The 11824-nt window shown below is 34.6% G+C and overlaps 4 protein-coding genes across 4 annotated transcripts; 1 reads left to right on the top strand and 3 right to left on the bottom strand.

The window, feature by feature from the left end:
• Positions 1–2597: 2597 nt before the first annotated feature.
• On the bottom strand, positions 2598–6840 carry LOC108965620 (UDP-glucuronosyltransferase). Its single transcript, XM_018928163.1, has 4 exons — positions 5872–6840; positions 3330–3763; positions 3031–3247; positions 2598–2956 (listed from the first exon to the last, which is right to left on the bottom strand). The coding sequence occupies exons 1-4, from the start codon at positions 6516–6518 to the stop codon at positions 2662–2664; spliced, it is 1593 nt and encodes a 530-aa protein (XP_018783708.1). The 5' UTR covers positions 6519–6840; the 3' UTR covers positions 2598–2661.
• Positions 6841–7567: 727 nt separating this feature from the next.
• On the bottom strand, positions 7568–8965 carry LOC108965607 (AN1-type zinc finger protein 2A). Its single transcript, XM_018928144.1, has 3 exons — positions 8398–8965; positions 8228–8339; positions 7568–8150 (listed from the first exon to the last, which is right to left on the bottom strand). The coding sequence occupies exons 1-3, from the start codon at positions 8829–8831 to the stop codon at positions 7968–7970; spliced, it is 729 nt and encodes a 242-aa protein (XP_018783689.1). The 5' UTR covers positions 8832–8965; the 3' UTR covers positions 7568–7967.
• Positions 8966–9081: 116 nt separating this feature from the next.
• On the top strand, positions 9082–10623 carry LOC108965603 (putative nuclease HARBI1). The gene is made up of 3 exons (XM_018928141.1): positions 9082–9208; positions 9265–9499; positions 9572–10623. The coding sequence occupies exons 1-3, from the start codon at positions 9182–9184 to the stop codon at positions 10489–10491; spliced, it is 1182 nt and encodes a 393-aa protein (XP_018783686.1). The 5' UTR covers positions 9082–9181; the 3' UTR covers positions 10492–10623.
• A 2-nt stretch (positions 10624–10625) lies between these two features.
• Positions 10626–11770, bottom strand: LOC108965606. Its single transcript, XM_018928143.1, has 3 exons — positions 11584–11770; positions 11381–11522; positions 10626–11324 (listed from the first exon to the last, which is right to left on the bottom strand). Exons 1-3 carry the CDS (start codon positions 11601–11603, stop codon positions 10707–10709), a joined length of 780 nt encoding a protein of 259 aa, XP_018783688.1. The 5' UTR covers positions 11604–11770; the 3' UTR covers positions 10626–10706.
• Between the last annotated feature and the right edge of the window lie 54 nt (positions 11771–11824).

The following is an 11824-nucleotide window of genomic DNA, read 5'->3' as shown; positions in this document are numbered from 1 at the left end:
ATTTAGTGCTGTCTCATCAATATGTATGCCACCCATTTCGATTAATTGCGAAGTTAACGGTTTATTACCGTGTAGGGTGTAATGTTGATTGACCAAAATTAAGCTGGTACTTTGCTAGGCATAATGCTCAACATCGAAATCCACATTTAGATATTTGTTGATCACTTTGCGWTCGTAAYAATTTGTGCGGTAATTGTAAAATATTATATCCTAGGTGGTTAATGGTGATTTCAACTAAGTTTCGATAAAAAAAAATTAAATCTATCGATTTTCCTACTTTGACTACGATCACTATACAAATGGAMTTAAATAAACTGACGAAATAACTTTTAGTTTTCTATAAAACTCAWTGGAAATTACATAATATTGCATAACTAAAAAGCTTGCAAGACAATGAAAATAAAATTTTCAGTTGAGTTAGTCATCAATTATTCACATTTCTCCAACGTTTTGTCATAATCTCTACTTCTTTAAGCCTCCTCATTATGTAAGAAAAATATGCTTTGCTGACGCGTCCTAAAGTTTCAACTTTTACTCTAAAAAAATTATCCAATATAAACGWGCTTACTCAAGTCTCAAATATCTTACCGATATATATAATATAATTCACCAGTTTTGTTTGTAGAAAATTCAACAGTCGTCCATAACAATTCAGTTCTTCCGGAAATCCGACTAATTTCGACTGTACATACGACGGAATATCCGGATTCATACACTCAGTGATGACTAAATCGAACGATTGCTGTGCGTGACTTTATAAAATCGTAACAACATGTCCTCTTTTATATAAGAGTTCACAGTGTGACATACTTTATTCATTAACGTGAGAGAAGCCGGTGTGATCAAAGAAGTCACCGAAAATCACTGAGGGGAAAAGGGCAAGCCTCTCGACGTGGACGTAACAATCTACACTTCAAGAATCCACATAAATGTRTAGTTAAATTTTATTAAAATTAWTTTTCTRAAACAGTTTTATTAAAAACTTTCGCCAAATAAGGCAAATGCATGTTCTTTAAGATCGTTATTTATACCAGCATGRAGTGAATAAAGACTGAAGACTTTGATATTCCAATGGCTCAGTTGCATCTTAAAAGATGTATGTTTTATAAGAAACCTTGATGGTGACCGAAACAATTGGCTTTTGGTATTATACATACATATATGTTACTAAAATATCCAGTAGAAAGARTAATAGGTGTTTTTAAGAATCAATTTAGAGGTCTTTTGATTGATCATGAGCTTAACTACGAACCATGGAAGGCACCTTTAATCATTAATGTGTTTTAGAAAATATTTCAGAACCAAATATTTTTACAGAAAATAATTCAATTTTTTCAYCAACTTATATATGATGCAGCTTCACAGATCAGAGAAGCTACATGTGAAACACTTACACGAATATATTATCCTAAATAAATATTAACAGATACAACATAATACAATTTTTTTTAATTAAGTATTAATTTAATTAATTATTTTGTGACATGGCTTGAAATTGTTTTTCTTCCACTTCCAACATTATTAGAAGCAGTCAAATTATCAATAACTATGTTGTGCATTCCTATTAGTATGTCTTGGTAATACTGGACTATAKGTCACAGGTGGTCTTCCAATCTAGCCATACCTAATAAAAAATAGGTCCAACAACCTTTAAATTTTCCTGTTACAGCAATAGAAAATACAACTCTATTTATTACCTTCTTCCAGCTGAGAATACCTTTGATAGGCGCGGACCAACACTGTTCGGTCCGTTGCCCATATTTTTTTCAAAAAGCTGTTGCTTCTGCTTTAGAGCACTTGGTAAAACCCTGSGCCATTTCAGGTTTTTGCTGTAACAGCTCAATCATTAGTGCATATTGCTGTTTGGTGGTGAGAAAATCGCATTTATGATTATTTTACTTGCAACAAATATGTTTTAGTTTGAATTCAGAAAAAACTTAATTTTTTTCTTTTTTTTAAACTTATTACTCCGCTAGAAAAAACTTTTCATATAAAAATTCCGATAAAATTCAAAATTAAAAAAMAAACGCAAATTTCTTGAAAAAATCAGTTACGACTTTGTCGCAATGGGTACTTTCGTAGAGGGTGCAATTCTGAGCAATACGTGCCTAAARTCAAAGGGATTCCTTCAAATGCCTCTGAGCTATAGAAATTTATGGTAGAAAATCGTGATTTTTGTATATTTTCAATGCCTTGGTCGAGTACTTAAAATTAATATTGAGGGATTAAATTTTCTGGGATTTTTCTTTTATAGTATTTCCAAGTAAATTTCATGAGGGGATTGAAAAAAAGTTAATAAAAACGCCCATGCAAATATATTTAATTATAGCGTTTTCTTTTCTCTCAAAAATGTTGCATCAACGTTGCTCTATGCTCGGGCTATCAAAGTTGCGTATTCCWTTCTTAACATTTTCTCAGTTTCGATTGTTCTTTTCTCAAAGTGTTGCGTCAAACGTTTTCCATTCTCTCAAAACGTAAGAGGTCCTGTAAATTTGTATACTCTTGTAACCTGTTGCAAGACCAGAGTATAATAAATAGTTGTATTTACCTAACGGTTGTACGTAATCCTTACAACTTTTGAATGAAAGTAWAATTAATTCTTCGTTAATATAAAACAAAAATTTTATTATTATTATTCAACAATATCTATATTTAGTCCAATTATTTCGTTTTCAGTTTGCCACTTTGTTTGCCGGATTTGAAAACGCCGCACAAGCGTCGCAAAATCGCGTGTAAAATGAAAATGAACAACGCCAAACCGATCAGAATAATTGACACACTGTCCAGTGAATAATAGACGAACCAATTTAGYTTTACCGCCTTTGTCTGCAGCAATTTATGCGCCATTTTGCCGTTCTTTTGCAACAAATGTTCCACCCACCACACAGCTCTGTCCAGCGGTTTCATGTCTCGATTACGGAATAAGTGCGACAACAYGGCAGCATTCTCAGCATAACTGTGAAGAAAAAGATTCAAGAATATTACAAAACATACTATCTAAATATATACACACACAAGCACTAAACTCACCTCTTGCGGCGCACTTCTTTAAGCGTYGCTTCTAAACTRTTTTCATTAATATCRTCGAAGAATAGTATGGAGCCCACGCCACGATTTTGGACCGCATATGCATTAACGCTTTGATCACCGTAGAGTGGTGTGACTATTAATGGTTTGCCACAATATATATTCTCAGTGGTACCGAGTAGACCACCATGCCCCCAAAATATTTTCACTTTGGGATGGCCTGTAGGAAAATATAGCAATATTTATGTAATTATTATTTTARTGTCGCCCATTATTAATATTTGCGTGTTCATCATACTCACAGATCAAACTGAATTGTGGCGCCCATTTGACGAAGAGGAACTTCTTACTTTTCGTTGGTACTTCGTCGGTCTCCCATTTCCAAATTACATTGAAAGGCTGTCGTTCGAGTACTTTAACTATTGTTTGCACTTTCTCACTGGGCATGCTAGACGAACGTACCAAAGAACCCCAGCTAAGGAAGAGCACACCTTCGGATGGTGCATTTTTTAAGAATTTCTCAATTTCATCTGGTAATTTCGCATTTAGTGCTGCCTCATCGATATGTATGCCACCCATTTCGATTAATTGCGAAGTTAACGGTTTATTACCGTGTAGGGTGTAATGTTGGTTGACCAAAATTAAGCTGGTACTACGCTTGGCATAATCATCAACATCGAAATCTATATTTAGATATTTGTTGATCACTTTGCGATCGTAATAATTTGTGCGGTAGCTGTAAAATAGCATAACATAGATTTTAACATTAACATTAACATAACATAGTTTTCAACTAAGCCTCGACAAAAATAGAAACGAATAYTAACGAAAGGATTTCGTGTTTTGAGTATTATTATTTTACATAAGGCGAATTTAAAACCGAAAGAAAAGTTACAGTTATTTTCATAAAGGCTGAATACTAAYTTTTATAATCTTTATGTTATAAGTATCATTAGTACCACCAGCCAAACTTCCCCGCATTCAGTAATCATTTGAAGGCATTTYTCAAGCCTTTCTGCCGTGAACTACCGTGAACCCTATCGAAACAAACAGTTTAGGAAACTTTGTGAATCTTAGATATTCTAAAAATAACTTGCCAAACAATTATAGAAACATATGGTAAGGCAGTGACCGAAGTGTATATAGCGATAAATGGATTCATAAATTAACATTTTGCACATTTTGGGTTAGTTGACTGACAGTTGGTTGGAACCATCGAAAATAAAAAGGGAGTACATTATTATTTTTTTCAGTTTCATGTTTATTTCGAGAGCATTGCAAAATGGGTTCGTCACATAACTCTTTAGTTCCCAATCATAAGTTGACCATTAAATCCATGGCTTTATAAGCTGTTATTCCTTTTGATACAAATAAAGATTATTGATCATATTGGCTTGAAAAAAATTAAGCAGATGTTCATGCACTCCGCACATCGTTGGTATATATTATGTTATTTATAGGACCATGCCAATTTTCATATACTGGTATATTCGTTTTGCCATGCTCGTATGTCTTCGTAGCTCTCAATAATTAGATGTTTTCATGCTTATAGTTATTAAATTGAAGCTATAACGGAATTCACATAAAATGCTCCATACAAGAACTTGATTTCGGCCTGAACAATGTGTTGGAAGATTGTGTATGGTCTTGGACATAAATCTATACCAAATTTCGTTAAGATATTTTCTCAAATAAAAAGGGTTGTTATACAAAAACTTGATTACCATCGTTCAGTTTGTGTGGTAGCTATGTACTATAAATTCAAAGTGATCTCTCAAAAACTAAGGGATAGACAGATAGACTGACTAAATCGTTTCAGCTCGTCGCTATGATCATTTTTACATATATWCAATAAACTTTATAGGGTCTCCTATGTTTACGTCTGAAAATTACAAACTTCGTCACGAACTTAATATTCCTTGTTCGGGGCCCTTAATTTTAACGAATTGCAGTAATATACATATAAAGTACGGYTACAATATACAGGGTTTGTCCGGCAAGTAATAGGACTAATTTTTTACCGCAGAGACTGTACTTCGGAGTGTGTGCGTACCGAGTGGATATTCGGTAGAGTGTKTTTCTAGCCAACGAACGAGAGGCTGATCAGTCGTCTCCGAGCCGAAAGAGGCCGCTAATGAAGATCGAAAGARTGAGCAAATCCAAAGTGAAAACGATGCTCATTGTCTTTTTAGACATYAATGGCTCCGTCCACCATGAATTTATKCCTCCTGAACAAACCCAGAATGCCAAGTTTTTCGTGGAAGTCCTCAAAAGCCTCAAAGGTCTGAAAAGACACCACAGCCGATTCTAAGTTGCACAACGATAGCTACAGCTACCTAACAAACCTCTTCCGCAGGCGTTCGACAGCCCCAATGTGGCCACCAGACTTYTTTTGCTTCTTTGCCAGAAAACGCCGATGAAAGGCAAGCATTTTGAGACCACAGAGGGGATCCAAGCAGCATGCACCTCGGCTCTCAGGGCTATGCCGGAGGATGCTTGAAAATCGCGCTGGCAGTGCTGGATCGGCGCAGAAGGAGCCTGTTTTGAAAGTTTTTAAAGAATTGTAACGATTGATTCAATAAATTTTTTTAAACCGACTCAGTCCTATTACTTTCCGGACAAACCCTGTACTTAATATATCCTTCCTGCTGAAGATATCACTTGTATCAAGCAAAATATTGTTAAATAAATTAATTTCATCACATATCTTCCGATTTTATGTAACAATTAACAACAATACTAAGCTAAGGTGATCCCCACGTCTAAGTTTGTAAGCGTATATGATTACTATGTTAAAATTTATAGTTATATTGTGCCGCTTAACGGCACTTGATAATTTCTTACCGATAAAGCTTCTTGATTACATTCGCTTGTACGAAATTCAATAGACGTTCATGCCAGTTCAACTCCTCCGGAAAGCCGACAAATTCAGATTGTACGTGAGAGGGGAAATCGGGCAATGCAATACGATCGTAGAAATATGGCATTAATAAACAACTACTTAAACCCACTATCGGCACTTCCAGCAGATATGGTATACCCAACTGGCAGTCTGAATTGAAGTACTCGGTGATAACCAAATCGTATGGTTCCTGTTCGTGTCTTTTCAATATCGTTTCGATATGGCCGCTCTCATAGAAAAGTTCGCAAGTTTTCTGTCCCTCTTTATGCAAAATATCTGCTTCCAATAAAAGATAGTGTAACGGACGTCGCGGTAGTATATGTTCGAAAGTGAGGATATTTGTAGATTTTTGACCTCCTAACAATAATTCTTCATAGTTGGTGGTGGTATTAGCGGGCGCTTGAATATGTGTGACCACGGTGACATGATGACCATGCTCCGCCAATGTGCGCAATAGGGGAAAAAACACCTTAAAATGACTGTAGCCAAAGTGGGGAAAAATGCCGAGTATACGAGCGCCAGCAACGATTTTTGTCGGTGAGACCGCTACAGCCAGCAAAAAATAAATCAATAACATCGATTTGGCCATATTTGTACTACTGTTAGCGGTTTTCGCGTATTMACACACACTATTGTCACTATATCATCGATGTTATATAACTTTCGTTGACTTTTAAAGAATTTTTCGAAAGAATTCACACCGAGTAACTGTATGTTATGTATGTATGTATGTATATCTAATAAAAAACAATTTATTTCAAGCAGAATAAGGCAACACGTGTAAAAAAGTGCCGGCAAGTGAGCTTTTGGTGAAGCCAAATAAATCAAATTGCCTTGGCTGTAGTTTTCTGGGATGCGTTGGCCCCGCTGTCTACTCAATCACTGACTACAAAACACACTGAATTGCTCTTCCCTCAAAAATATACAAAATACGCATTGGCAATCTAAATTTGTATTGGTTTTTATGTAAATAAATACGTATGTGTGTATGTTATAGCGATCTTCACAAACGTTGGTCGGGCACTTAAGTAGATATGTATGTATGTATATGCGATTTGTTTTCATTAACCTATTTAATATTATTTATTGCTCCCGAGAGAGCGGAGTTTTTATTATGCTCCGTGCTGATAGCAAAATTCACACGAGCGTTCATTCAAATCTATGCATGTACACATGTAAGTTCTTCTTTACAGATTTACATATATTGGGTATACAAATTTGTTGCCCGAACTATTTCGAAAAAAAAACAAGATTTTGCATATTTCTTATTTAATTGCTTATTAATGATCATGTTTCAAGTGACATCAGTCACCAGCAACAACAATACAGAGTACATGAGATTGATAGTACGAATGGCGATTTCATGACTAGACAGAAGCTGTAAAGAATATGTGAGACCTAACGAAAGCAGCTACGCTCGAAATTTGTAAAATCCGGTAATTTGTATTAGAAATTTTAAAATTATTTTTAATTAATATGGTCGGGATTACAAGATAAAAAAGTTTAATTCAAATATTAATGCATGGCAAGAGAAAACGAAAAGATTCTGAACTCTAGAGGCAACTTGTAATAGAGGATAATGTATGTATGTATATGTATACTAAATTCTCAGCAATTATTAAAACGACTTTTGATGGATATATTTTAATATATAAGCGTCTATATTATTTAAAACGAACAACTACAATTTGTAAATCAAGTACAACAATGACCCGCTACAATGGGCAATGCGTCATCATTATTATAGTCTGCTAAATTGAACTCCACCACTAATAACTTACAAAATATAAGGAAATAGGAATTTTTACTAACTGAATACAAATACCTATAATTCATACAAATGTAAAGTATATGCCGGTGCACCACATAAGAAGCCAAAAAGTATAAGAATTCAAAAAGTATTTTAAATTCTTAAACAAATTTATATTAAATGCAGATGCGTATATTATATAATATTCATTCATTAAATTAGATTTTGTAAATTAAATCTTATACAGCCTATAAAACATCTAAATCCTAACAATTCGTTGCARCCATACTACGAGAGTAAACATTTGTCCTTGACATTTGTGGTTTGTCCATCACGACCGCCTACACGTACTGTAGCATTGGCTTGTACTGAAGAATTCGAAGCAGCTTGATTGCGCCGTTCCCGATCCGCATTTTCGTCTAATTCCATAATTGATAAAGCAAGTGCCCGCGCCAACGCTTCATCTTCCGTCTAAAGGGGAAGAAATAAATAAAATGAATGATAGTTAGGCATTTAGTAAGTAATTCTTATTGGAATTTATCAATTACCATATTTCCTTGAATATTTTGCACTTGTGTGCCAGTCGGTACTGCATTTCGTTTTGGCTGAGCATTGAACAGTGAAGTTGGCTTGTTTGTGCGACGATATTCAGCAGCAGTACTGCAATAGAAACGGATGTTTCTTTCAAAAAATATAATAATTTAAAGTACCAACTTACGCTGCTAAAGCACGCTTATCTACATTTCCACTCGTTGCACTGTTACATTCGTGATCTGCAGTGTGCCGATGACGCAAACAATAATTTTTTCTACATTCTCTACAGGTAACTGGAACAAGCTCCTTCTTTTTGCAGTTTTTATAGCTGCAACGGTTTGTATAAATTTTCTTTGTGTCGGATTTGCACTGTTGATCAATATGACGACCCACTGTTATATCGGGTTCGACACCTGGCGCTGTGGGTACTGGCTCCCCACACAATGGACAAATGGGAACTTGCATATCTTTACGACGTGGACCCGTACACGAGTGGTTATCATAATTAAAGTGTGTCGAACAAAATACCTTAGTACAGGAATCACATTTAAATGGCAGGAAATCTAAGCGATTACAGGTGRATTCGTTGCAGTGTTGACCGAGATGTGGAAACTCCATTTTGAAACTAAATGCCTACTAGGTTGTATGCTGCTATTTAAAGTATGTAACAATTGTGACCAAATATTCTAGACAAATCAGGAAACTTCCTTAAGATAATATGATGACTAAACAATAAAAGTGAAATTGTTTAAAACTCGAATGTCAAAGTGTTACTGTCAAAAACATATTTATTTTTCTCCTTCTTCTTCAACTTCAGAAAATTGTCATTCACTGTAAGCGACCACCTGTACAAATCGGTTTGTATTATGTTTTTGGTGCATTTGCCTGTATTTTTAAGGGTTAATGAAAAAATATATACCATACGGTAAACATTTGTATACAAAGTTTGCATATTAGATTTATAAGGAATGGATAATAACACAATATCGAACTTGGTAAAGAAATTAGTTTATTTTTACAGTTTTTTGTTTTAACAAATTATCCCCTTTAGATAACCAATTTCTTTTCAAGTGAAGAGCTTCTCATGAGTGGAATGGTCAGAATAGAGGATATTTTAGACAGTGTCCAATCAAGTTCTAGTTCCGAGTCCTCATCCAGTTCCGATGACTCCGAACGAGAGGAAACCGTCAAGGGTGACAATTTTTGTGATGTCATCAACAATTACAGCAGTAGTGAATTCAGGACCCACATGAGACTTCGACGTTCAACTGTAGAATTTTTAATTGGTATGGTGCCATAGTTAAAATATATATTATATGAAATGTTGTTATATTTACTAATGTACATATGTTTTATAGAGAAATATTCCGCTACTATAGCCAAAAGCACAAATCCTGGTGGCAGAGCAAGAGTGACGCCCAGAACTAAGGTGTATTTATATATTTGGTATATAGGCCATACAGTAACTTTTCGAGACCTCAGCAGATTATTTGGTATTTCAAATTCAACAGCTTGGCATATTATAAACACTTTGTCGTCTTGGATTATTTCAAGTGGGCATAATTTTATAAAGTGGCCACAAGGTGCCGCCGCAACAGAGGTAGAAAAGAAATTTAAGAACAAAAACGATATACCAGGAATAATTGGAGTCATCGGCTGTACTCACATACAAATAAAAGCACCAAACAATAATAAAGAAAATTATTTCAACCGAGCAAATACCTACAGCTTAGTGMTACAAGCAGTTGTTGATCCAGACAAAAGATTTACCGATTTATCATGTGGTGAACCTGGATCGATGAATTCCAGCAAAGTTCTACGGAGATCCAATCTGTTTATCAAATCACAGTTGGAGGGACAAGAATTATTTCCGAAGGACTACTTCTTATTGGGCGATTCAACTTATCCTTCTACTAGTTGGTTGGTATCTCAATTTAAAGACAACAAACTGACTTTAAGTCAACGACTGTTCAATAAATTACATTCATCTACACACCTAGTGGTTCTAAATGCTTTTAGTTTACTCAAGGCACGATTCAAACGGTTGCAGCATTTTTCTGAACAAATGAATTTATGTTTCATGGTGAACATTATTGTTAGTGCTTGTGTTCTTCATAATATATGTATAGACTTAGATGATATACTTATAGATGACTTTAAAGATGATAACTTTCAAAAATTAGACAACAATATAAAAGCAGGACTYATCGAAGACGATATTTATTTGGATAGACGCGATCTACTTTTTAAATATTTGCAAGAAAACAAAGTAATATGAGGATATAAACTAAATTATTTCAGAAAATCAACAATTTACAGAAATAGAATAGGTATTATGTATATAGTGAGTCAAGAAAATATTTTTAAGCAGGAAGCATTACAAAGTACTAAATAAATAGCAAACAAAATATATTATTTGTTTTACTACATATTTTATTTTCAAAAYAATTTAACCCTTTTAGAAAAACATTCACCTAACGTTTAATAAAGAGACTACTTTAAATACGCCTTCAACATCTCTAGTTTTTTATTTTCAACATCCTTAAGTACCTCAAGAATAGATTGATTTAGCCTTCTTCTCTCCATAATTTTATTTTCCGCCAACTTTTGTTTGATCTTTAATTTCTGCTCATAATAAATTTCACGAGCGGTTTTCCTACGACGACGTCGATTTGAAACTTGCGGTAACGATGCAGATGCAGACTGTGTTTGAGGTAATGGAGTTGGTACCGTTGGTGATTTCATAGGTGTATATGAAGAAGGAGAAGATGGTGGTGACGATTTAAGTTCTAGTTGTGGCGAAGGGGAAGATGGTGGTGATGATTTTATATGTAATTCCGGATAAGATAGATCTGGTATTAATACATTATGCGCTGTAAAAACGGTATCTGTTGGTGACATTGTAAAGGCATTTCCACTGTTTATGCCCATTTGAAGCCTGTGATCATTTGAACCGGAATCCATATCTCCAAAAATTTCTTCCATTTCTGCCATACATAGGGTGTTGTTTGGCGATACGCCGGTTTTGGCTTCATTTTCTTTCGCAGATTTATATGTGGAATGTAAACTCCGTATTTTGTTTTCCAATGTTATTACCGTTGCCGATGGATCCTATTTCAAATATTTTCTATTATTTATATAAAGCATTTATATGTAATTTTTTTTACTGTGAAGCCATCCGCTATCATGTCTTCCAAAACATGTGTATATGCCAACCTCTTTTTTCCGTGGTGAACAAACTCATCTTTATGAGCCAAATAACATTTTAGTAAGCTTTTTGTTTCGCGCACACTCCACCGTTTACGTTTTCTAAAATTTTTTATTATTATTTTTTTTTTATGTAGGCAATATATAACAAAATGATTCTTACTGCTTTTCATCGGAGGACATATTGTTCCTAGGTTCTTAAAGATGATTAAAACAAATCACTATGCAAGCTGCATAACTTTGTGTTCAAAAAACTTGAACGCGTAAATAATAAAACATGTAAACATCAACTCGGRTTTTTATCAGACTAGCGACAACTCGCCAAGTTACCCGACTTGACGCGTAGTGCAACCAAGTAACGTAATAACACTATTGTGACTGATATTATTAAACAATTTTAAACT

Source organism: Bactrocera latifrons, unplaced genomic scaffold, assembly GCF_001853355.1.
Source record: "Bactrocera latifrons isolate USDA-ARS-PBARC rearing strain unplaced genomic scaffold, ASM185335v1 scaffold_142, whole genome shotgun sequence".
Lineage (NCBI taxonomy): Eukaryota > Metazoa > Arthropoda > Insecta > Diptera > Tephritidae > Bactrocera > Bactrocera latifrons.
The sequence above is the reverse complement of the archived record's forward strand: the minus strand, read 5'-3'. Positions and strand labels throughout refer to the sequence as shown.

Coding starts and splice junctions, on each gene's coding strand:
- LOC108965606 (XM_018928143.1), bottom strand. CDS start 11,603: ATGTCCTCCGATGAAAAGCA. Junction 11,523..11,583: donor ATGTCCTCCGATGAAAAGCA/GTAAGAATCATT, acceptor AAAAAATTTTAG/AAAACGTAAACGGTGGAGTG. Junction 11,325..11,380: donor TGATAGCGGATGGCTTCACA/GTAAAAAAAATT, acceptor TATTTGAAATAG/GATCCATCGGCAACGGTAAT.